The sequence below is a fragment of the Squalius cephalus genome (genome assembly GCF_949319135.1).
Source record: "Squalius cephalus genome assembly, chromosome: 3".
NCBI classification, from domain to species: Eukaryota; Metazoa; Chordata; class Actinopteri; order Cypriniformes; family Leuciscidae; genus Squalius; species Squalius cephalus.
The window spans coordinates 8,129,152-8,155,908 of record NC_137124.1 but is presented as its reverse complement, the minus strand read 5'-3'; the positions used below and the strand labels follow the sequence as shown (position 1 = coordinate 8,155,908).

Genomic DNA, 26,757 nt, shown 5'->3' with positions numbered 1-26,757 from the left:
AACAATCTTCAGAAAATGGTCTTTGTCCATTTCAAGATGGCAAACTATATATATATATATATATATATATATATATATACACTGTATATATACATATGAAGAGTTCAGATGACAATTAATAGGTAATTTGCATTGCCATTTAAGTGAATTTACTGAACTTAAATATACGAGCTTGATAAAAATGATCATTCTAGAAGAAAATTTAAGATGGCACTTAGAGGCTTTTGCATCTGAACTCTTCATATATATATATATGATATATAATGATTTGTGATAATTATAGCAGCAAGTAAGAAATAACTTTACTTTTATGAAATTAAAAAAATTCCAAATAAAGTCATATGGTTTTGAATCTACATGAGTAAATGATCACAATGTTTATTTTGTGGTAAACTATTACTTAAACATGTTTTGAGAGCTGATATTATTTACATTTTGATGCCTGGGAAAATTGTGATTTCATAATACATATTGAATGATGCAAGAATCATATTTTTTTACTTGCATATCTTCCACTGAACTTCTTTCTGACATGCATAAATGATTAATGTAATACTATACCAGAAGATTCATTGACTGACTCAAATTACTTTCCTCCTGCATGGAAGTCCAGTGGTGTCCATTGAACACATGTGCTGAAACTTGTCTTGAATTTTTATTTATTAACTCATTTTCTTCATGCATTACACCACATGCTGACCTCTTTTTTTTTTCTTCTTCTTTTTTTTCTTTCTTCTAGATAAAATGATTCACTTTGCACATGAACTTATCTCATGTCCTCTATATGACCACTGCTCTGTTCAGTCTCTCAGCGTGCAGCAGAAAGAAGGACTAGACCATTATTTGGAAAGGATTTTTCCACAGAAAACATTTGCATCACATAGAGCATGATTATAGATAGATAATCGCTTTTGTACGTGCCTTAGAAAAAAAAAAGAAAAAAAAAACATTGCTGGTGTGCATCTTGAGACAAATAATAGCACTGACATATTTTAAGATATGTCACTGCAAGTTTTTTCAGTTAAAACACTTCAAACATGCATTTTAATCTGGGAATAGCTTAAGCCTCATCTGTTAAACCAGGGGTAAATGTTATATTTTGTTTGTTTGATTTTTCACTTGTTTTCACACATGAAGTATCACTTAACTAAAATTGATATTTAATGTTTTTGTACTGTATGACAAGTTTTGGTAAGAAAAAAACATTTTCTTACTTGCAGATCAGATCAACACATATTATGTATATGTGTCCACTAATCGTCCTTACTGACTAGCTCTGGATACTTGACAATTCATAATGATGTCAGACCCAGCAACTCCCCATAGTATCTTGAGCAAAATTATTAAATATCGATCAGTACATTTTACTTTTAATACTTAACTACATTAAAAATCAAGTACTTTTGTATTTTTACTTGAGTAAAATTGGAAAGGAGTACTTTTACTGGAGTAATACTTTATGAAGGTATATCTATACTTTTACTTAAGTACTCAATTTGTGTACTTCGTCAACCACTGAATAAAAGTCACACTTTCAGCAGCACAACAGGCTTGTTCCACACAAAGCATACACACACACCCACACACACCAGAGTTTACTACTCTTTTATAGACTTCTCAGTTAATGTTTAACTACTTTGTCTCAGTTTTTTTTTTATTCTGTAGAAGAATAGATAGACGGACAGAGGGACGGATGGATAGACAGACAGATAGATAGACCGGGCGGCAGTGGCTCAGTGGTTCATGTAGGTTGTCTGCAAACCGAAAGGTTGGTGGTTCAATCCCCGGTTCCACCTGACCAAGTGCCGAGGTGTCCATGAGCAAGACACCTAACCCCAGCTGCTCCCGACGAGCTGGATGGCGCCTTGCATGGCTGACACCGCTGTCGGTGAATGGGTGAATGTGAGGCTATGTAAAGCGCTTTGGTGGCCATAGGTCTGTGAAAGCGCTATATAAATACAGTCCATTTACCATAGACGGATGGATAGATAGATATTAATTTTACTAAATAAATCATAATATTCAGATAATACTATAATTTTACACTATATAAACTATATACACTGTAATATTTGGGCTATTAAAGAAATGTTCCACCTGTTGTAAGCAGACAAATATGAATCACGCATGACTTTTGGTTAAAGCTTTGGTAAACACAGCTTGGGACTCCAGGGGGATTTTGACCGTGGTAACCTGGAGAACATGAGATGTGTCCAGATGACACACGGCTGATAGACATGTGAACAGATGCAAACCACATATTTATACACAAGCCTTCACGTGCACATGAAGAGACACACAAACACACACAACAGTTAAAGGGGAAGTGGAATAAAATCACCACTTTGTATCACAAGGCCTTTGAAATCATAATATATAAGGCCGTACAGCAGCACAAATAACGGCATCTGATCTTGAGTGTTCACTCACAAATCAACAGCAGAAGCTTCACCCATCATGAACGTCTTCCTGATGTTAACCGTTATTGTAGCCAGCATCGTTCTGTCCGGTGGTAAGCTTCACATTCATTATCTGTCTATTATACTTTGCTTCAATCACTATAAATTAGCTGTTTTTTGCTGGCCATGTCAAATATCTCCATCAGGACAAATATGGAATATTATTTCTAAACAATACTCTCTTACAATGTGTGTATGTAGTTTCATTGGAAATGAACATCAGCATTTCAGCATTTGCCTTGGAGCTTGCTTCACATTCCTCAAAGCCATTGCACACTGTTATTTTATAAATCCCTTTTTGCACAAGATAAAAAAAAAAAAAACACATGTGAGTTAAGAGTTGTGCAACTGATGTTGGTCACACTTTGCTTATTTGGCCTTCCAGCCTTGCTAACCGTTGTCTATTTTTCCTCAGCTGTGCAGCCTCTTGGCACAGGTTACAACAGCCGCTGCATGTGTCTGAAGCTGGAGTCCAGGATCATCCCGCCGGATAACCTGCGGCGTGTGGAGATCCTGCCTAGAGGCCCTCACTGCAAGACTACTGAGGTTATGTAAGTACTTCTTCACTTGAATCATGCGTCTTCCTGAAATATTTCCATTTAGTTAGGTATAGGATGTTGTAAATGTTTGAGGGTTTTTGTCGTAACTGAAAATTGCACAAGCTTGAATTTTATTAGCTGATCATTTATTTTCATAAAATTTCACTTCGGGCTTGAATATGAAAATAGAGCCACAAATTCTAATCAGCATAACCATAAAACCTTATAAACACACTACCTTTTAAGATTTTTAATGTTTTGAAAGAAGTCTCTTCTCTTCACCAAGGCTGCATTTATTTGAGCAAAAAATTGTGAAATATATTACAATTTAAAGTAACTGTTTTCTATTGTGATATATTTTAGACTATCGATGTTGAAAACAGTTGTGCTGCTTATAATATTTTGGGGAAATCCATGATACATTTTTACAAATATTCTTTGATAAATATAAAGTAAAAAATATATATAATATTTATTTTATAATATATAAAATATATAAAATATATAAAATATTTTATATATATATATATATATATATATATATATATATATTTTGTGAAATTCTAAATGTCTTTACACTCTTGATTGTAAATTATTAAATTGTTTAAATTAATCTAAAACAAATCTTTGTAAACAGTACTGTATTTTCTACATAAATCTTTTTTCTTTTCTTTTCAGTGCTGGTTTATCAAGTGGAGAAAAGATCTGTCTAAACCCCAGGACACCTTGGGTTAAAAGACTCATTCTCTTTATTGAGAAAAAAGAGCGAGTGGCCAAGAAAGCGTAGAAGACATTTATGTTGTGACTAATATTGCTTCTATCATTCTCACTACTCACAAGACACCTTAGCTCACTGTGTTTTGGAACAGAGCACTTAAATGCCAGTTCTTGCTATATAAGAGTTTTGTATTCTTGCATTCTGAGCCCCTCATTTTTTCTGATATTTGTTTGTCCTGTCTAACGATTTCGAGACACCATGACCCCAATGATGTGCTACACTAAAGACACAGTCTGTTACACTGCATATATTCATTATTTTCATTGCTGATGCAATCAGTTTTCGGTGTTGTTCGTTGAAAAGTATAAAAGTTGTGGAATATATGGATGATGTTTTTTAATAAATCCTTTCTTTTATCAAATCAATTCTGCTCACTTTTCTTGAACTTGTAAGGTCTCCAACTCCCCTGCTAGTCTCAAAGTAATTTGTCCCACTTCTTAGCTGTCAGCCCCAGTACACTTACACAGGTCATATCAGTTATGAATTCCTCAAGATGCTTTCTCAGCACATCTCCCGTTAATTTCTCAAAACAATCATGATTATTATCAGACATCCTGAATAGCGTTAATCATTCCCTATGGCAAGGGGTTTTTCCTCAAATTTTTAAAACTGCAATTGTTCTTCTGTGTTCACTATACAGACCAATCTCTAATCTTCCATTTCTTGTTAAAAATAGTACCAATTTCCAGCTCAATGACACCAATAAACTTTTTTTTATTATTTCCTTTATTTAGCCAGGAGAATCACATTGAGATATTATTATCTCTTCTTCCAGTGAGACCTGGTCAAGATAGCGGCACATATGTTTCACACAAAAGAATAACAATAAGACAACACCACAATTTACAACAATCAAAAGCTAGGTAAAAGCAAATCAACTAGTTACAAGTGTCCTGTAAAACATTTAGCAAAAGACGTATAAAAGTGCTTAAGGTTGAAAGTGCATCTAGATTAAGAACATTTTGCAATTCATTCCAAGCCCAAGGAGTATAAAAAGAAAATGCACCTTTGCCAAATTCTGACAATACCCTTGGGACTTTTAGCCGAATGTGGGAACCTGACCTAGTACGATAATTATTTGTATAATAAATTAAAAGATTTGATATATAAAAGGGTAATTTACCTAAAAGAGCTTTTGCGATAAATAAATACATGTGTAGCTTTCTCCTTTGATATAAAGATGACCAAGATAAAGAATCATATAAAATACAATGATGCATTTGTGACTCTGCACCGGAAACAAAATGAAAAGCTGCATGATACACAGAATCTAGTTTTCTATGTAGAGATGTAGCTGCATGCATATATAGAAGATCACCATGATCAATTATAGATAAAAAAGCACTCTCTACTATTTTCTTTCAGGCCTCATAGGGGAAACAATTTTTTAAACGATAAAAAACCTGATTTTGGCCTAAGCTTCTTCAACAAATTATCAATATGTACATCAAATGCTAATCTTTCGTCCATCCATATATCTAAATATTTATAAGAACTCACTCTTTCTAATGTTATATCATTTGAAGTTGTAATTGAAATGTCGGTTACTTTAGAGCGACCCAGACTAAAAATCATGTATTTTGTCTTTTTTGAATTTAAAACCAATTTTAACTGCGTCAATGAGTGCTGCAGTACTTGAAAAGCGTTCTGTAGTTGCTTCATTGCTTGATTTAAAGAAGATGCTGTTGTATAAATAATTGTATCGTCTGCATACAAGTGTAATTTAGCGGAATCTATTCCATGACCAAGATCATTGATATAAACAGAAAATAAAAGAGGGGCTAAAACGGATCCTTGAGGAACCCCAGTATTAACTTGTAGGAATGGTGAATTGTAGTTCCCTTTCGTAGTCACTCCGAGTTACGTCGGATGACGACGAATGGGGTTTCGCTTAGAAAGCCTATCACCTTCGAGTATATAAAGCGAGCCAATGGCAATGAAATGCCATGGGTCTGCGGAATTTGCATAGCGTAACTCCGCCCCACCCTGGGGGTATATAAGGAAGTGCGCTGGCAACATGCAGATATGTTTTCGCTTCGGAACCAAGTTGATGTACTTCACTCCACAGTCAATCCTGAGATTCATCTCTCTTTCTCTTCGAGACGAGCCTCTCTCCAAGTGTTGGTGTGACAGCGAGTTCCAGCGAGTGCACATTCCCTGCTTATCTGTGCAGTGATTTGCCAGTGTTTGTGTGTTCTCTCCCTGGTCGCTTCAGCATTTGCGGAGAAATCTCCTTTCTAAAAGAGCTTGCACGCGGCACGTCTTTTTAAAGATGCCTCGCCCGTGCACTTCTGGTTGCGGTCTTCTCATTTCTGACTCTGATGGGCACAATCGCTGTCTTGTGTGTCTGGGTGTTGAGCACGCTAAGGCAGCGTTTGTGGATGAGTCATGTTCCCATTGCGGGAACATGCCCATCGCACGATTGCGGTCGAGACTCAATGACCTTTATGGTAGAGTCCCCTCATCCGCACCCCGATCTACGAGCTCCACGAGAGCTGGTACTTCGGCTGGCGGCCAGGGTGACCTGAGGGTTACGGTGTGGAACAGAGCGCCGACTATTCCACGCTCCACACCTCCCTCTACCAACGTGCAACCCGTGAGTGTTCCGAATGAGCCCGCAGTACAGTCCTCTGACTTGCCGCAGGTCTCATTCGGCGCTCCAGAGGAAGATGTGATGTCGATCGCTGCATCACAAGGTGGGCAGGAGTCCTTGGGAAGTGACGATTCGGCTGTGCTGCCACCTTCGGGTGTCCCAGCATTGCCCGAGTCTGATCCCGAGCTGACGGCCATGCTTTCCCGGGCAGCCGCGGCCGTTGGTCTTGAGTGGTCCCCGCCACCTGGTCCAGTGCGCTCGCGGCTGGATGATTGGTTTTTGGGGGCGGCCGCTGATCCTCGTCGGCGCCCGACCCCAATGCCTTTTTTCCCGGATGTGCATGAGGAGGTCACGAGGTCCTGGAAGGCACCCTTGTCTTCCCGTGATCGCCCTCCACCTTGCCTCCTCTCGATCAGGCGGCTGCCAAAGGGTACACTGGGGTTCCCCAGGTTGAACTCTCTGTTGCGATGCAACTGTGTCCTCAGAGTGCTTCTTCCCGTGGCGACCCAAAGCACCCCTCCAAAGCCTGTAGGTTCTCCTCCACCCTCGTGGCGAAGGCCTATAGAGCTGCGGGGCTGGCAGCCTCCTCACTGCATGCCATGGCGACGCTGCAGGTCTACCAGGCCCAGCTGTTGCGTGACATGCACGAGGGGAGGACTGACCCAGCACTCTTTGATGAGTTGCGTGCCGCCACCGACCTCGCTCTCCGGGCGACGAAGGTGACCGCACGCTCGCTGGGTCAGGTGATGTCCACTTGTGTGGTCCAGGAACGACACCTGTGGCTCAACCTGGTCGATATGCGGGAGGCCAAGCGGACCAGGTTCCTCGACACCCCCATATCCCAGGCTGGCCTCTTCGGCGGTGCAGTCGAGGACTTTGCCCAGCAGTTCTCGACTGCCCAGAAGCAGACTGAGGCTTTAAAACACGTCCTGCCCCGGCGGCCCGCTGCTCCGGCAGCGCAGCCGTCGGCACAGGTGCCTCAGTCTGCTCGCCGCCGAGGGCGCCCTTCTGCGGCTCCCGCCCCTCCCGATCGGCCCCAGCAGCAAGCTGCTTCCGGGCCGTGTCGTGGAGGAAGCCGCAGGAAGGCGCCACAGCCCTCTCCCGCCCCGCGCCCCGCTAAACGCCAGGCAAAACGGCGCTCCTGAGACGGGCTGCTCAGAGATGGCTTTGAGTTCTTTTCAGGAGACGGTAGCAGGGCCGCTCCTTCCCCCGGTGGAGGGCCGGGGGAGAATCCTTGGTTGTCCCACTCCCGCTGCTCGTCCCCCGACGGGCAGCAACCTATTGTGGTTAAAGAAAGAACTCACTCTCCCATCTCTAAACACACAAAGTTCTCGGATGACAGTGCGCGCCGCCCATGAGCCTCGCCACTCTCGTCCCCCTCTGTCGCCAGACCCCTGCCAGAGCACGCCCCCGTGGGACGCTGGTCCTCCCCTGGCCTCCTCTGGCAGGACGCGGCTAATGACCGTGCCCCCACACCGGGCCGCTATGCCACCCACGCTTGGGCCGGTCATTCACCGAGGGTACGTCTGTGGTCCGCATGACCCTGCTGGTACAGTTTTTGGGGGCCTGGTTAGAGCTTCCCGGACTGTCCCGCTGGGTCGCGAGGACCATCAGGCTCGGCTACGCGATTCAGTTCGCGCGTTCTCCTCCCCGCTTCAGAGGAGTCCGCTTCACTATGTTCGGTGGCAATGCCCCTGTCATGAGAGCGGAGGTCGCCACCCTACTGGCGAAGGGTGCGATCGAGACTGTCCCTCCAGCCGAAATGAAGTCCGGCTTCTACAGCCCCTACTTCATTGTACCGAAGAAATCCGGTGGATTACGACCTATCCTGGACCTGCGCGTCCTGAACCACTCCCTCCACAGGCTGCCGTTCAAGATGCTCACGGCCAAACGCCTTTTCGAATGCGTGCGGCCGCAGGATTGGTTTGCAGCGATCGACCTGAAGGACGCCTACTTCCATGTCTCCATTCTTCCTCAACACAGACCGTTTCTTCGGTTTGCTTTCGAGGAGGCATACCAGTACGCGGTTCTCCCTTTCGGGCTAGCCCTGTCTCCTCGCGTCTTCACGAAGGTCGTCGAGGCAGCCCTTGTTCCCCTACGGGAACACGGGGTTCGCATACTGAATTATATCGACGACTGGCTGATCCTAGCTCACTCTCGAGACCGGGTTTGCGAACACAGGGACTTAGTGCTCCGGCACCTAGCTCGTCTGGGCCTTCGGGTCAACTGGGAGAAGAGCAAACTCTGCCCCGTGCAGAGGATCTCTTTTCTCGGTATGGAAATCGACTCGGTCGCCATGTGCGCGCAGCTTACGAGCGAGCGCGCGCAGTCACTGCTGACTTGTCTTCGTCAATTCGACGACAAGAGTGCGGTTCCACTGAAACTATTTCAGAGGCTCCTGGGGCATATGGCATCCGCAGCCGCAGTAACGCCGCTTGGGTTGCTTCATATGAGACCGCTTCAGCTTTGGCTTCGCGATCGAGTCCCGAGGTGGGCATGGCAACACGGCACGCTCCAAGTCCCAGTGACTCCAGCCTGCCGTCAGACCTTCACCCCGTGGTCGAACCTCAGTTTTCTACGGGCCGGAGTGCCCTTAGAACGAGTTTCCCGGCATGTTGTTGTATCAACAGATGCCTCCACCACGGGCTGGGGTGCCATGTGCAATGGACATGCTGCCGCGGGCTCCTGGACAGGACCCCAGCGCCTTTGGCATGTCAATTGCCTCGAGTTGTTGGCTGTACGTCTTGCCCTGCACCGCTTCCGTGCGTTGCTCAGGGGTCAACACGTACTAGTCCGATCAGACAATACCGCGACTGTAGCGTACATCAACCGTCAAGGTAGTCTGCGCTCCCGCCGTATGTCACAACTCGCCCGCCACATCCTCAAATGGAGTCAGAAGCATCTGAGTTCGCTTCGAGCCATTTATATCCCGGGAGACGTGAACCAGGCGGCCGACGAGCTGGAGAATGGAGACTCCATCCCCAGACGGTTCAGCTGATTTGGGATCAGTTCGAGGACGCACAGGTAGACCTGTTTGCCTCCCACGACTCATCCCACTGCGACCTGTTTTATTCCCTGACCGAGGGCATGCTCGGCACGGATGCACTGGCGCACAGCTGGCCGCGGGGCCTCCGCAAGTATGCGTTGCCCCCAGTGAGCCTTCTTGCGCAGACTTTGCGCAAGATCAGGGAGGACGAGGAGCAGGTAATTTTGGTTGCCCCGTATTGGCACAACCGCACCTGGTTCCCAGAACTAGTACTCCTCGCGACAGCACCTCCCTGGCCAATTCCTCTGAGGAAGGACCTGCTTTCTCAGGGACGGGGCACCTTATGGCACCCTTGTCCCGATCTTTGGAACCTCCACGTGTGGCTCCTGGACGGGACGAGGCAGGTTTGAGTACCCTACCACCAGCGGTGTTGGCTACCATCACTTCCGCTAGAGCTTCATCCACGAGACATGTCTATGCGTTGAAGTGGAACCTCTTCGTCAACTGGTGTTCTTCTAAACATCTAGAACCCACGAAATGCCCGATCAGTGTCGTGCTTTCCTTCCTGCAAGAAGGGTTGGAGCGAAGGCTGTTTCCCTCCACCCTGAAAGTGTATGTTGCCGCCATTGCCGCCATTGCCGCACATCACGACGCAGTTGATGGTAAGTCTCTGGGAAAGCACGACCTGATCATCAGGTTCTTGAGGGGAGCGAGGAGACTGAATCCTCCTCGTCCTCCCCTCGTACCCTCTTGGGACCTCTCAGTGGTTTTAACTGCCCTGCAGAGTGCTCCCTTTGAGCCTCTGCAATCAGTGGAGCTTGAGTTCCTGTCAATGAAGACAGCGCTCCTGGTTGCATTGGCCTCCATCAAGAGGGTAGGGGACCTGCAGGCATTTTCGGTTGACGAAGCGTGCCTGGAATTCGGGCCGGCTAACTCTCACGTGATCCTGAGACCCCGGCCTGGATATGTGCCCAAGGTTCCCACCACACCCTTTCGAGATCAGGTGGTGAACCTGCAAGCGCTGCCCTCGGAGGAGGCAGACCCAGCCTTGGCACTGCTCTGTCCAGTATGCGCACTCCGTGCCTACGTCCTCAGACCAGCTCTTTGTCTGTTATGGTGGGAAGCTGAAGGGAAAGGCTCTCTCCAAGCAAAGGTTGTCTACCTGGATAGTGGACGCCATTGCTTTGGCATACCAGCAGCAAGGTCGACCATGCCCCCTTGGTGTGACGGCCCACTCCACTCGGAGTGTGGCATCCTCTTGGGCTCTAGCGCATGGCACCTCGCTAACAGACATCTGCAGAGATGCAGGCTGGGCGACACCTAACACATTCGCGAGATTCTACAATTTCCGAGTGGAGCCAGTTTCTTCTCATGTACTCGCTTCAACTAGCCGGTACTAGATTCTGCTCAGGTGTCTTTGCTTGCTCGCCATTCCTCTCCACGGACGGGATACGTGCGATATTCCCTCAGGTGAGCCTAATAAGCCCTGAGTCTCCTCCAGCACTGTCGACGTCAACGCCAGAGTTATGCCACCGGCAGCTTTCGCGCTTGGCTAGGTGCCTCCATGTGCATGGTTCCCCCTCTGGGTGACCCCCACATGTGTATTTCCACTGTAAGCCTCTCTGAGCATGTGTCTTTCCCTTGGCAAGCCACCTTGCCACCCCTGGGGTTGAAATATTCCACCTGCGGCTGGACACCCCAGTCATACTCCATATGCAGCCCCCCGGGGTCATATGTGTATTCCAAGTCCCCCCTTCGGGCTGGGCATAATTGCATATTTCCACTGAGATATGCTTCCCAGTGTACCTTGGTATTCCTGTGTTAAGGAGGACTCCTTCGTCCGTGCTAGTCTCATGACAGGGAGCTCAGACTTACGCAGGGCACTGGAAGACAGTCGAGAGGTGGCGTGATTAGACTGGGAACCCCATTTGTCGTCATCCGACGTAACTCGGAGTGACTACGAAAGGGAACGTCTACGGTTACGTATGTAACCCTCGTTCCCTGAGTAGGGAACGGAGACGTTACGTCTCCCTGCCACTTCCGCTGTACCGCTGGAACGCCTGAGTTCAGTCTCGGCTCCTCAGTGAAGACATATCTGCATGTTGCCAGCGCACTTCCTTATATACCCCCAGGGTGGGGCGGAGTTACGCTATGCAAATTCCGCAGACCCATGGCATTTCATTGCCATTGGCTCGTTTTATATACTCAAAGGTGATAGGCTTTCTAAGCGAAACCCCATTCGTCATCATCCGACGTAACGTCTCCGTTCCCTACTCAGGGAACGAGGGTTACATACGTAACCGTAGACGTTTTCCACGGACACACATTGAGTGCGATCTGAAAGATCATTTTCGAACCAATTTAAAGCTGCTTCACTAAGGCCTATAAACAGGGTCGGCGCCAGGACATACAGAACGAGGGGGCCTCGTTGTGTCACTGGGGGGGGGGCATACCTCTCCCACCCTCAATAATAATAATACACCCACTTTTAATTAAAACAACAACAACCATCAAGTCACCATTTAGGCTACCCGACGCGACGATACAGAGCAACGCTGCCTACAGCAGTCTCATAAATAATAAGGACCAGCACTGGCTATATAATCAATCATAGTAACAAAGACAAAAAAGCAAAAACACATCCTACCTTTAGAAAAGCTGCAGTCAACGAGTGGAAGAGTTAAACTTTCTCAGAACGAGGTCTTTCCATTCGTTGCGCATTTTCTTTGTAAGGTCCCGCTCAAACGCAAGTTGCACGAGCTGAGACTTACGTGTGTGGTTCATTGCTCGTCTGTTGTCCGTGAAAACGTTCTTGAGCACAGAAAATGAGTTCTCACACATAGCGGTAGAGGTCCCGAATGTGACAGCGAGTTTAAGTGCGGACAAAACACTAGGCATAGCTTCAAGTATACTTTGTGCTTTTCAGAGAGAAGTCTCCTAGTAGTCATCATCTACTGGCTTTCCTCCTCTTTGATTCTGGAGATATATTGCTTTGCAACAATGCACTCCGTTTCCACAATGGTAGAATTAGTTTAAATCCATGATGGGCTTTATGGACTTTACATCCAAAAAGGTCTCATTTTCTGGGTCAAGAGCAGCAAGTGCTGCGGCAAACTTTGAATTACGTTCACTGAAACGCACCTCAATTTCACCAAGAATATGATCCAAAGCACTGAAGTAGGCCTATACAGCCTGCGTAGCTCCACTTTATCAATGATGTTGGCTCCAGTTGTTTCTTCAACTACATATTCACTCAGGTTCTTGTTTACCTGTCGCCTCCGTTTTGCTGAGACAGGTGTATCTTTTGTGCTCGCTGTAACTGTGTCACAGAGAATGCAGAATTCATCTTCGCTGCGGAGATTGCGCACACATTCGGCAGCTGAAGATACAAGTTTCATCCCAGTTAAAAGGTCTGTATCCTCTCCTTGCAGAATGATATTGGCAGGATTGAGCAACAAAAGAACCTAGGGTGGCAACGATTTAATTAAAGGTTGCGTTAACTGAAATTGAACATTGAAGGATATCTCAAAATTAATGCTGTTTGTAATTTTTTTTGACATTTAAAAAAATAAAAATAGGCCTAAATAAAATCAGGCTATTTAAACCCATATTACGACTATCTTTAGTCTAACTGTTTTAACTGCCTTTTCAAGATTAAAGATGTCAAAGGCTAACAGTAAAATGTCACCAAATTGAATTGAATAATCCTTACACATTATTCATATTATGAAATAATTAGTAAAAAACTTGAGCATTATAAAGCATTTTTATATTAAGCAAAAAGGGAATGGACCATTTAGTTTATGGGAGTCGTATTCATAAATTTAAATAAATTAAAATAGTTTTAAAATAAATAAAATAAAAAGTTTAAATGTAGGCTATATTTAAGATTTATACAAAATATTTTATTACAGTTTTTCTCGATTGCTTAAACACTATAACCAGGCTTTTGAACTAAAATTTCAAAACCATAATGCCATTTATCAAAAAGCACACCCATTTACCTAAACTATAAACACTATTCCCTGTTTTGACACATGAGTCAGATTTGTTGAACTGTCACTGCACAAATCCCTTCATTTCTCATTGCTTAGACCATGTTGTCATTTAGAAAGCATAGCATTCAATATTGTTCACTCAAGTCAGCACAGCTTCAGCTCAGTTAGCACACAATTACCCAAGTGGAAACACTAAGAGTCAAAATTGAACACACATCAATCAGATCCTTCAATAGATAGATAAAAGGGCCCAAATCAGTTGATTGAGTTTTGGAACAATGGATCCAGAAAGACATGAAGGATGAGGGATAAGAATGAGGAGGAGGAAGGGCAAGGACAAGAAGACAAGCAGTCTCAGATAAAATTCAAGCCACTAGTTGCCCATGTCTTTGTCAATGGTATGACTATGAGGGAGGCTGGGCTACGAATAAGGCCAAATTTGAGTCGCTTTACCGTCGCCTCGAGAACCTTCAGGGAGGTGTGGTGGCAAACAAAATTCTATCACTGAATAAGAGACAAACATTTCCAATAGTCTTTGGTGAGGTGTATTTTCTTGCAAGAAAAGGCCAGCAGTCGTACAGTCACACAGAGTGGCTGCAGAGTGTGACCGTGAAGCATCCTTTCTCCTTTAAAGTCTTGACTCCCAGAAAGTTATCTTTCTAGGCCAATGATGGTATTTCAACCATATGTGGAACATACTTAGACGTGTTCATCATATTGTCTCCTTGAGTGGAGGCCCTCCTGTCACGACCAACACTCTTTACCATTCCAATACAATTCCATATTAGAATAAGGTTTGTGTGTGCTCTTTTACTGTCATATGATGGTCACACACATCTTACTGTAAGTAAATATAAAAAAAAAAATAGAGGAGAGTGTAAAAAAAAAAGATAAAAAAAAGAGTAAAACAGGAAAAAAAATTGTTTTTGTGTGTGTGTGTTGTACTGTGTATGAATAAAAATGTGCCAATGTATCCACTGGTTGTGTCTTTTGTGTTCATCGTGTGAAAAGGTTTGTGATGGGGGAACCACAAGCAACATAACTTACCAGTTTTGGAAATTGCACCAGTATGTTAGACTATGTTGTAGTGTGTGTGATTTTGAGGGCTTGTGTGTCCTGTCTGAGGGCAAAGTTTGGTTTTTCAGCAAGAGTGAATGGTTTTGAGTGTAGAGCTTCATTTTGACCTGAAAATAGGATGTTTGGGGAATTGAGTGAGACGTTATGGATTTGTGTTTACAGTTTTAAGAATATGAGGCATAGTTTCAAGAAATGTGTTTAAGCAATCGAGAAAAACTGTAAGCTCTAGTATGCTCTTGATTGTAAATGATTACATTGTTTATATTAATCTAAAACAAATCTTTGTAAACAGTACTGTATCTTCTACATAAATCTTTTTCTTTTCTTTTCTTTTCAGTGCTGGTTTATCAAGTGGAGAAAAGATCTGTCTAAACCCCAGGACACCTTGGGTTAAAAGACTCATTCTCTTTATTGAGAAAAAAGAGCGAGTGGCCAAGAAAGCGTAGAAGACATTTATGTTGTGACTAATATTGCTTCTATCATTCTCACTACTCACAAGACACCTTAGCTCACTGTGTTTTGGAACAGAGCACTTAAATGCCAGTTCTTGCCATATAAGAGTTTTGTATTCTTGCATTCTGAGCCCCTCATTTTTACTGATATTTTTTTGTCCTGTCTAATGATTTCAAGATACCATGAACCCAATGATGTGCTACACTAAAGACACAGTCTGTTACACTGCATATATTCATTATTTTCATTGTATACTGATGCAATCAGTTTTCGGTGTTTTTGTTGAAAAGTATAAAAGTTGTGGAATATGTGGATGATGTTTTTTAATAAATCCTTTCTTTTATCAAATCAATTCTGCTCACTTTTCTTGAACTTGTAAGGTCTCCAACTCCCCTGCTAGTCTCTTGCAATGTAATTTGTCCCACTTCTTAGCTGTCAGCCCCAGTACACACAGGTCATATCAGTTATGAATTCCTCAAGATGCTTTCTCAGCACATCTCCCGCTAATTTCTCAAAACAATCATGATTATTATCAGACATCCTGAATATTGTTAATCATTCCCTACAGCAAGGAGTTTTTCCTCAAATTTTAAAACTGCAATTGTTCTTCTGTGCTCAGTATACAGACCAATCTCTAATCTTCCATTTCTTGTTAAAAATAGTATAAATTTCCAGCTCAATGACACCAATAAACATAATGAAACATTTCAGTCTGGCTTCCTTACAAACCACAGAACAGAGAAGGCCTTGATAAAGGTTTTAAACAATTTGCAAGTTATACAGGACTTGTTTTTTTTAGATCTGAGTGCAGCTTTTCACACCGTTGATCATGAGATTCTACTTGTTCAGATCCTACTTAAGAAGCAGGGAATACTATGTTACACCTCTAGATGTTTTGTCATATATTGTGGCGTTCCTCAAGGCTCAATTTTGGGCCCTCTATTATTTATATAATAGAAGTAAATTATAACAATATAATTGTGGATGTCACAGAACTTTCTACTGATGAACAAAGATAAGATAGAAGTACTTCACTTGTTATCATAATGTCATAGAGAAACAATCTATTGCTCCATATCTTGCTTCTTTATCGCTAAAAGTCAGTAGACAGGTCAAGAACTGAAGAATCATGTTTGACAGGGACCTCAGATTAAAAAATAAAATAAAATACATATCAGCAATTTTTCTAAAACAGCCTAGAGAACGAGCATGAAAAACTTGTTCATACTGTAAGGGTGGATTCCTGCAGTGGTTCAGTCTGCAAGAAATGCCGAATGACTAAAGAAACGTTATTAGCAAGATGGTAGAAAACTGCACATTTCTTGTCTATTCCACCCACTGCCATTTATACCAACGACGGAAATAAGCACAGTTACAATAGCTTAATATTTGTGGGAGAGCATTGCTATAGAAAGTGACGATATTGTATTGCAATATGTAGAAAGTCAAAGAAATGTAAAAGTCAATACCAAATCAAAACTAGTTAGCACATTAGTTGTAATTGAAAAGTTTTAATGACAAAATATGGTTATGGTTACACTTAAAACAGTTACAAAATAGATGTATAAGATGATAACTTATACCATTACTGTTACCCAGCATGTAAAATGTTACCTGAGAGAGAGAGAGAGAGAGAGAGAGAGAGAGAGAGAGAGAGAGAGAGAGAGAGAGAGAGAGAGAAAGAAAGAAAAGAGGAGGCAAAAGGAGAGAGCCCCGGGAAAGGGAACCAGAGAAGAAGAGAGACAGAGCAACAGACATTCAAACTGACCAATCAGATAATTACACTTCCCCCACTGTACTAAAGGTGTGACAATTCATCAACCCCCAAAGTACAAACATGTTGTTAGCCTACAGGCCTTGATCACTATCAGCCCCTCTGTGCCTTTAGGAAGTCCAAATGGTCCTTGTGGTAGGAAGAGAGGGTAGACAAACAGTCAAGCAAATAAAATATCTTGGATTATTTTCAATTCTACAATACATTTGTTACTTGGACTTGACTATGTTACCAAAGAGCTCTATTACAAAGAGTTGAGAATGGAGCTGCATGAATGCTAACTCACTGTAAAATGAGAAATCGCATTACTCCGACTCTCAGATCCCTTCACTGGCTGCCTGTATCATACAGAATTGAATTCAAGATTCTCTTATTGGTTTTTAAATGTCTTTATGGGACTGCCCCAATATTCTAATTTATTGAATAAATTCTCCAGCAAGATCGCTCCGAACATCCAATAGTAACTTCTTGTACCAAAATCATGGCTAAAATTTGGCGGTCTTTAGTCATTTTAGTCCTAATATGGAACTCTCTTCCTGACAGCCACAAGCAATCGCACTTTTAAAAAGTATCTTAAAACACATTCGTTCACTAGTGCCTTTCCTTGATTTATTTTATTGTTGTATTTTGTTTTATAGTTTGTGTGTGTTTGCTGTTCTTTTCTGTGAATGCACACGTATTTCTCTTTTGTAAAGCACTTTGTAAACACTTTTTTTTAAAAGGTGCTATATAAATAAAGCATCACTTATACTTACTTAAATGCTGTGCATTTGAAATTTCTATTCATTTTTATTTTTATTAATTTTATTAATTTTATTATCTGTGTCATGTCAGTGGCATTTTGTATGTACTGTGGAAGCTTCTGTCACCAAGACTAATTCCTTGTCTGTGTAAACCTGTGTAATGTGTAAACCTGGCACAACTGTTCATATTATAATAAATTATAATATAAGGAGATTTTGTTGCATCCCAAATTTCACAATGTATGGTTTCAGTCCAGACAGAAAAGAATTTGGTTTCATGTCCAAAAATTTAAATGAGACCCAAACACTAAATCATGATCCTCATTCATCATCCAAACATATTTAATATAGGCTGTCCTATCATATACGATTCTGACAGTTCACTTGATAAATAAATCCAACTGCTCTCCTGGGATTTTATTGATCACAGTTGCCACTGAAAATGAATATTCATAAATCAGTTTGATTCATTATTTCTTATCTGTACGTTGTTCATTTGTAGCTCGTGAAAAAGTTGAGAACATTTTGATTAACGGTAACAGGAAACTCTGTTGAGTCATGTACATGACTTTCACATGACACGCCTGAAATCAATTTGATTGGATTTGGTTGTAAAGATTTAACAGAATTCAGCAGATATGAATATTACCACACTACATCCCTCACAAAACCGCCAGCTTCGCAACAACCCACAGCTTCCTATTCGCAAAAACACGTGTGTCCAAAATAAGAAATGCTTACAAACGCAACTCTGTCCACATCGTCTGTTTTTATGTTTACATTTATTTATTATAATATAGACTATGAGATACTGTTGGCAAGGTTTTGTTTTTCCAGCAGCTCCTCGTCTTACTGGATTGGAGAACTGGTGGTTTGCATGAATGAGGTTTTATTTCAGACAAAGAAACACATGAAAAGTCCCTTTGATCACATGTGCAGATTTCTCAAGAAAGACAATCAGAAAAGACTTTGGATTTTTTATTAGGGTTTGTACTACAACACATGCATTGATGATATAATCTTTATAATGATGATGAATCACTCATGTTTTATACTTCTGTCTAAGTTCCTTTGGATAATAAAAGCATCTGGTAAAATATTAAATGATGATAGTATCTCTTCTATTTTTTATTTTTTTTATTTATTTTTTTTATACCAGTGAAATATAATGGTACAAATATACGAATAAAAAAATGTAAAATAATGTAAAAAATGTAATGTACAAAAACATGTAAACAAACTAAACATCAACACGTAACACTTGCTGGACAGTTAGAATGTGGATATGCGTGATTTAATAACCAGAAAACACTAAATATGAGCTTTTGGTTACCAAATGAACATGCATATATTATTGATTTTTACTGGTATTTGCCAAATGTCATATTCGCTGGAACAAAGTTAGTTTACTGATGTAATAAAAAAAATAAAAAATAAAAAAAACACTTAAACAAATAATGAAAAACGTATAAGTAGATGTTCAGAAATAAATACATACACGTCAAATGATAACACAAGAATAAAATAAGAATGTATATAGGCTATATTATATTAAACCATATTGATTTTATTGACAATTTATTGACTTGAAAAATGTGCAGTCAGGACAATGGGCCTATATTTGAATTTCTTTTTCAAGAACTAAAAACAAGGTTGGTTTTACTGTGCTTGCATGTATGTATGATGTATATTTAGCAAAAACTAAAATTAAATGTATAATATAGTATTCTGTCCTATAATATAGTATTCTGTCCTATAATATAGTATTCTTCCCTGCAAAATGCGTCCAAAGTAGCAACAACAGCGTGGTCGTTACGTCATAACATCGCGCCCGATTCTCTCGAGTTGAAAACATTAGCAGTTGTGGTGTTTATGTTGTTTACAAGTTCTATAAAAAGTTTTTCAGGATCGCTGTATCTTTTAATGCGTTTATAGATCTAAGGTATATCAGTTATTTGTTACTGCCACTTTCAGTTTGTCGGAAGAGACGATCTTTAGCAGCATAGCACCTTACTTTCACTTTATCAGTATCCGAGGTCTTCATTTTCTCCTGCCGTACAGTTATAATAGATGTGTTTTCCGTTGCTTTGTGGGGGATATACATTCATCTGACTTTAGCCATAAAACAGATGGAAGAAGCGCCACACGAGAGCTGCTGTTACTCTGACGGAGCGTCGAAACTAAACGACGCTGCGGTCTCAGATTTACTGGAGGTTCTGCACATCGATGTGGAGCTCGAGCCCACGTGCGCTGACAGAGAGGACACCTCGTGCTCTGTAAGATGATGAGTCATAATATTATTGAGACAGAATTCATTTACAGACAGTGTGTCACTTATATTGTACTAATTACTTCTACAGAAAAATGTCACGCGAAAACAGCGAAACTGGGAGAGAAGACTGGAGGTGAAAAGGAGAAAAAGAAAAGAGGAGAAACAAAGAAAGAAACTCAACAGACTAAATAAAGGTGACCTGACCTTAATTAATATAAGTTACATAACAGGGTCAGTTTTATGTACATTTTCATGTCCCTATCATAAACGTCAATTATCATATGCAGTCAAAACAAAATGTATTCAGACACCTTGCTATCATAACTTACATTAATGAACTAGTGTCCTGTGCTGGTGTGCCCATAGTAAAAATATATATAAAAAATAAATAAATAAAACATTTTTTTTTGCTTTGACTGTATGTAATTGTATCCCACTAATTCAATAAAAGTAGCTTTTTAATTTTTTTGTTTGTTTGTTTAAAATGCAAAATAACCCTTTTTATTAGTGATAGGCTACACCGAATTTTTTTTTTCATTATTATTATTAATTAAATGTATTTAATTATCATCACTCAAATACAAGCGGATTTGTGTATATACATTTAAATTGCACATAAGGCAGTATATCATTTTTTATTTTATAATTGTGTTAAATTTCTACTTTAATTTTGTTGTTAAAATAGCCTATAAATATTTACAGCCAAACCAAAAATTATTCAGACACCCGATATCATTTTTTATCTTTTTTTAGTGGGAGCAGGACACTATGTAAGTTATGATAGCAAGGTGTCTGAATACATTTTGGTTTGACTGTATATATCAATTATTTTATGTCCCTATCATACACGTCAAATATCATAAACTCACAATTTTAAAGTTATTTTAAGTTATTGATGACTAAGGCATTTAATAATGTTTTAATGTTTTTAAATGAATGCTGTTTTATTCATCAGATTCTGCATAGGATAAAAATACACTGTTTCCACAAAAATATGAAGCAGCACAACTGTTTTCAACATTGATGATAATAATCAGAAATGTTATTTGAGCAGCAAATCAGAATATTAGAATGATTTCTGAAGGATCATGTGACACTGAAGACTGGAGTAATTATTTATTAAGAAAATGAAAAGACATGAATAGGCAAAAAAACATGTTTTTTTTTTATTCACCAATACATTTTTAGGTTTCAAGATTTTTTAATCCAAACTTTGTATAAAGATGATTCTCAATTTTGTTATGAAAGATATAACAGAATGATTTGATATACCATATTACTTTATGCAATATGCGTGTAAACATAGCCATAAATGCCATTCCTCTTCTATGCAGTGCATCTATACACCTGTATCTAATTTGCATATTTATGTGTTTTTGGGACAACATGTAATTAAGAAAGACGTGTAATAATTGGGAATATTTTCATAAGAATATATCATAATATAATTTATTTCCCTATTCACTTGTTGTGTCTCCCAAAATGCCTGTTTAACATGATTTAAAATCCCCCTGTAGTCAATAATTGTATTCCTTAAAACTCATCTTTGATCACCAAAATTACATATTTCATATTTTCTTGAGATGTTGATTTCTGACAAACAATTTAAAAATGAGTCAGATTTAAATGATAATAACATAATATTATCATATTTCCATAAGAGTGCCCATAAAGTTTCCATAAAGAGTCCTGAATGTGCTCTTTACAGGACATCCAGACCTAAAACTGTGACATTCAGAGAAATTTGCTAAAATGTAATGACCTCTACTGAGGAAAAATGTCTATTCCTGGGTCTCAAGAGGATATTGCATTATGATCTGATTGAAACCAAGAGTGTTTTCTAATTGACTGGATGTGTGTGTTGCAGATGTGAATGAGCTGCAGCTGAGTAAACGTGTCATGAAAGCCATTACCAAAGAGAGACTGGAGGAGGCCAGAGCAGCAGGATTGCGTCTGTGTGTCGACCTCAGCATGACCGACCGCCTGACAAACAAAGTCAGATTCACAAACACACACACACACACACCGTTTGACAGGTTGATGCCTGACCGTGATTTCTAGATAACAAGTGTGGGATTTTTATTTAGTCATACTTTTATCTCGTAGGAAATCAGTCGTCTTGCAGGTCAGATCAGGCGCCTCTACGGATCCAATAAGAAATCCTTACAGCCATTCCACATTTTCCTGACAGAATTCAAAGAGGACAGTCTGCTTTATAAGGAGTGCGTTCGGATGAATGACGGCTTCCTGAATTATCTGGTTAGAAAGGATTCCTAAACTGATCCTCGCCTAACCTTCAATAGTACAAACAGAAGCACAGAAATAAAATACAGTAATAATGATGTTCTCTGTGTCCCACAGATTGATATGACAGAGGAGAGCTGGTTTCATCTGTTTCCCTCTGAAGATGTGATATATTTAACCCCAGACGCAAGTGAAGGTTCATATTGCACATATTCTATATTGAGTTAGTTAAGTCATCGTGAAAACAAATGCACCCTGTTTATGTTTTAATGCACTTTCCTGGTTTTATTGTGTGCGATTAATTGGTGCACACTACTCTGATAATCATTTTATCAAGATTTAATCATATTTACACTCCTGGGCAGAAAAAAATGGGCCACGCCCAAAATGGCTAAACACTAACAAGTGTTTAATTGTATAACCACAAATTATTAAGCAAATGCACTTCTTAAAAAGCCATTGGTGTCTCATCAAAAGTCAAAGACAGAATTACGTTTTTGGCAGAATATGGAGTGATGAATCACAATGAAACATGAGCGAATCTGTCTTTGAAAATCTGCGGGCAAAACATAATAATAAATGCATCTCTATCACAGTGAAGCGTGGAGGAAGAAGAGTGTTTTAGCTGCTGGTAATGATGAGCTGCTTCACTGTGGAAAGTCATTTAATGCTGCGGAGGACAGGAGGATATTGCAGAATGGCTTGATTCCCACAAATGAAAAGAGGAATGATGATCAGATGTTATTTTTCAATGCGTCCAAATTGCAAAGACAATCGAGAAGTGGCTTGAGAACAAGTCCATCAGGCTCATGTTTTGGCCTGGGCAGGGTCCAGATTTGAACTCGATATAGTAAATATTTAGTCTTACATTAAACTCAAACAAACTGGAAGACATTTTTCAGCAACTCATGTTTGAAGCCATTAACATTGAGTTGAACAACACTGACTCCTCATCCTGTAAAAAACACTCTGCACGTTGGGAAAAGCTATTTTGTGCTGGGACTTTATCTACAGTATTTGTGCAATTCTTGCTAATTTGCAGAGCAGTGATTTAAAATGGTTAAGACCATTAAAAGACCACTAAATATTTTGCCATTTTTGGCTTGGCTCATTTTGATATTAGTCGAAAAGTTCAGATAAAACCAGTGTGAATGCTGTAATAAGTAATTTCTTTCTTTTAATTTTAATTCTGCATAAATTGATAATGACTGACTGTCCCTGTTAGCTTTGGAATATGTGGAGGAAGATAAAGTTTATATCCTTGGAGGTTTAGTGGATGAAACCATACAGAAGGTGAGACTCATGCTGGAGGATTTATTGATGAGAGATTTCGTAGTGAAGAAATGACTGAACTCAACAAGATCTCACTGCTTTCTTTAAGAAAATGAGCTTCACGAGGGCGAAAGAGTTTGGCATTCGCATGGCGCGGCTGCCGATTGACGAGTACATGGTGAAGAAACCAAACCCCAAAAACTTCCACTCCAAAATCCTAGCCATCAACCAAGGTCGTCGCTTTCTCTGACTACATTTCTACACGCTGCATAATCCTCTTCATCCCGAGTGTGTAATTCACTGTGTGCTGTTGTGTTTCAGTGTTTGAAATCCTACTGACATTTCGGGACACCAAAGATTGGACTAAAGCACTCGTCGCTGGTATCCCTCCTGGGAAAGGTTACATGTTGGCCTCGGCAGCATCTGCAGACGTGATAAACTCTCAGGAAGAGCTGTAGACAGAGCAATATACAGTGACAGTGTTACAAAGTCATCTATATTAGATAACTTAATGTCTGACTGAAGTCACTTGAATCAGTAAGATTCAAAATACTTGAATGTATATTTTGTATCATGTTTTATTTATGATAAAATGCTCTCAAGGATGGTTTCTACACAGTCAAAAACTGAACTGATGGATATTTTGTCTGCATTAAAGCCACTGGATCATATCACTGATATGTGCAGTTTAATGTCTCTCCCTTCTTTTTTTTACTGTATTCATGTTTTCAATGTGACATGGATCACATTACAAGTGATAACAGCAGCATCTCCTTGTTCATCTTTGTCAGAGCTGTCTTTCAGCATCAAACTTACAGGCAGTTAAAATATATTATTTATGTTAATATTATACATTAGGGCCTGGTTTCACAGACAGGGCTTAGATTAAGCCAGGATTAAGCCTCTGTTCAAAGTAGCTTTTATAAACATGCCTTAGAAAAAACATCACTGCTTTGCATCTTGAGACAAAACAATGGCACTGACATTTTAAGATACATCAGTTCAAGTTGCTTTCAGGTAAAACAGCTCAAACATGCATTTTAGTCTGGGACTAGACTTAAGCCTTCTCTGTGAAACTCTGGGTATAATGTTACAGTCCTGAATCTTTTTAATAACCACTCTTGACTAAAAACACGTTTATCCAGTAGTTTGAGCATCAGCGTGACCTAGTGTCTGACATTTGTATCTGCACAAATCTTCCCGGAGCCATCATCAAAGTATGTTGTAGATTGTACTTATTTAACTTAAATGCCCAAACTTTCATATTCATTCAAAACGCCCCATTAATGCATGTAAATATGTTACTCACCAGAGAAAACTATTGGTTTGACACCAAATAGGTTATATTTGTTTAACATTTTATTTCTTGTTTAAACACATTTAGTTTATCCAAATGTGTCTAAATATATGTTGAAACATGGATTAATGTAAAAAATAAAAAAAGATGATGTAATGCTGTTATAGACATCACTGTGTAATCTTGTAATATGTAAGTAGGATAGCTAAACTAAACATTTCATATTTGACAGCTGTTTTAGGATAGGAATGTGAAACGACCGACAAAAATAATCAGGGATGCAAACTAATAAACTTTTGTTTAATTTCGATATATTGAGTTGGAAATAAGCCTATATAATTTACGTGATTTGTGTATTGTAATAATTAGTAACTGTCAATGTGAGGGGACTAGAAACAATAACTAAGCTGTTTTCATCATATTAGGCATAAGATTAATAATGAATTTGTACGTATTGTGAATACATTTTATAAACTTATTTACCATAGCGTTCGTAGCCTTCAGTAAATTAACTTGTCTAAGAAAATTATTCATAAATCATATGCTAAATATAAGTTGACCCTATGTTTACACTACTTTCTTTACTGACACAGACGAACATAAAAACACTATCAGTCACAGCTCAGCTTTAAGCCAATATGGAACGCCAAAGATGCCAAAATCTGGGTGAAATGTTTTTTCCTCTCTCGCTACCCTGGATGGTGGGGCGGTCAGGGGCTTTGTGGGGATTCCCCAGATGGAGCGTGCAGTTGTGGTTCATGCCTGCAAAATGCTGCTACCTGGTGGGGTCATCTGCAAACCCATCCAGCACCTGTGAGACAACAGCAGCAGGGGCTTATAGTGCTGCAGGACAGGCCGGCTCTGCCCTGCATGCGATGGCGACCCTGCAAGTCTACAAAGCCAAATCACTCGTAATGCACGAGGGTAGTTCTGAGCTGGGGTTGATGCAGGAACTGCACACTGTGACTGACCGTGATGAAAGTCTGGTTGAGGCAGTCAGTACGTGCATACATGTCATGTTTTGGGTGTTTCTTGTTCTTGTCTTTTGTCTATCATGTGATCCCCTGGTTTTAGTCTTGTGATCCTGCCATGTGTTCCCTTGTCTGTTGTGTCATGCTGTAATTGGTTTATTGTTAATTGTTCACAGGTGTCCCTTGTCTTGTCATTAGTTTTGTGTGTAATTAAGCCCTCTTGTTTGCCCTGTGTCTTTGTTGAGTATTGTTTGTTTTATGCCCTGGCTCTAGCATCTTGTTTTCTAGTCTTGGTTTTTGTTCCTGTTTTAGTTTAGAGTTTTCCATGCCTTGTGTTTATATTGCTTTGTAAATAAATTGCGTTTGGTTTCTCAACTCAACTTGCCTCCAGTGGACTTACTCGTCACAGTACGTTAGTGGTGGGCAGATCGAGGCTTCGTGAAGCAATGAAACAGTTGAACCAAATGGGCCATATTGTGTCGAGGCTTCGAATCAATCCGACACCCGTCTCAACGGTGACACCTAGTGGTCACTTGCAGGTGTTGATCTGAAACAACCTTGACGAGCCATTAAAAAATGTGTTGTTTTTTTATTAATGTATTTTTCTAATATGTGAAGCTTGTAACCTATAGGCTCCTCACTGTGCATAATGTTATTTTGGTCATGAAAAATGAATGTTAATAAAAGAAATCAAGCCACAATATCTAACTTTTTTAGAGATTTTTTATTCGAAAATATTAATTTCTCTGCTGTGGAAGGACTTAGCCTACTTCTTGTTTTTACAGATCATTTCTCCAGCCTTTGAAAAAATCCTCTCACAAGGGACACTTGTTGCTGGCATGCAAAGATATTTTTTTGCAAGGACATACAAATGAGAAAAGATTACTGCTCTCTCTACCAGTAAGTTAGTGGATCTTGAGTTCTGGGCCAGCGTCGGCGCTGTGGTGGGGCATTCGAGGGCCGTGCCCCCCCTAGCGGTTATTGATGCCCCTCCTACCCATACCTGTCAACCCTCCCGTTTTTCCCGGGATTCTCCCGTATTTTACCTTCCTATCCCGCTATCATCCCGTTTAAATATTTTCCCGAATTTCTCCCGTATTTTTAATCTTTCTATAAAAATATTTGTAAAAAATCCCACTGGGCGCAAACCAGTTAAGCAGAAATCCCGCCCTGCAGCTTATTTCATTGGTTAAGGTTACAATGACGGGTATTTTTAGGGATCAGTGTTTGGTGTATTCAAACAGCAGTTTGTTTGACAGGCGATCTGACCAATCATAGTAGATTAACGTGAGGATTTGAAC

General features: G+C 40.5%; 2 protein-coding genes across 2 annotated transcripts; both read left to right on the top strand.

Moving 5' to 3' along the window:
• The first annotated feature begins 2,401 nt into the window (after positions 1–2,401).
• On the top strand, positions 2,402–4,139 carry LOC307155768 (interleukin-8-like). Its single transcript, XM_079866698.1, has 3 exons — positions 2,402–2,512; positions 2,875–3,010; positions 3,677–4,139. The coding sequence occupies exons 1-3, from the start codon at positions 2,458–2,460 to the stop codon at positions 3,783–3,785; spliced, it is 300 nt and encodes a 99-aa protein (XP_079722824.1). The 5' UTR covers positions 2,402–2,457; the 3' UTR covers positions 3,786–4,139.
• Positions 4,140–19,193: 15,054 nt separating this feature from the next.
• trmt10b (tRNA methyltransferase 10B) lies at positions 19,194–23,878 on the top strand. Its single transcript, XM_079866255.1, has 8 exons — positions 19,194–19,676; positions 19,761–19,866; positions 21,540–21,667; positions 21,779–21,931; positions 22,034–22,112; positions 23,142–23,209; positions 23,298–23,421; positions 23,510–23,878. The coding sequence occupies exons 1-8, from the start codon at positions 19,530–19,532 to the stop codon at positions 23,644–23,646; spliced, it is 942 nt and encodes a 313-aa protein (XP_079722381.1). The 5' UTR covers positions 19,194–19,529; the 3' UTR covers positions 23,647–23,878.
• The last annotated feature ends 2,879 nt before the right edge of the window (positions 23,879–26,757 follow it).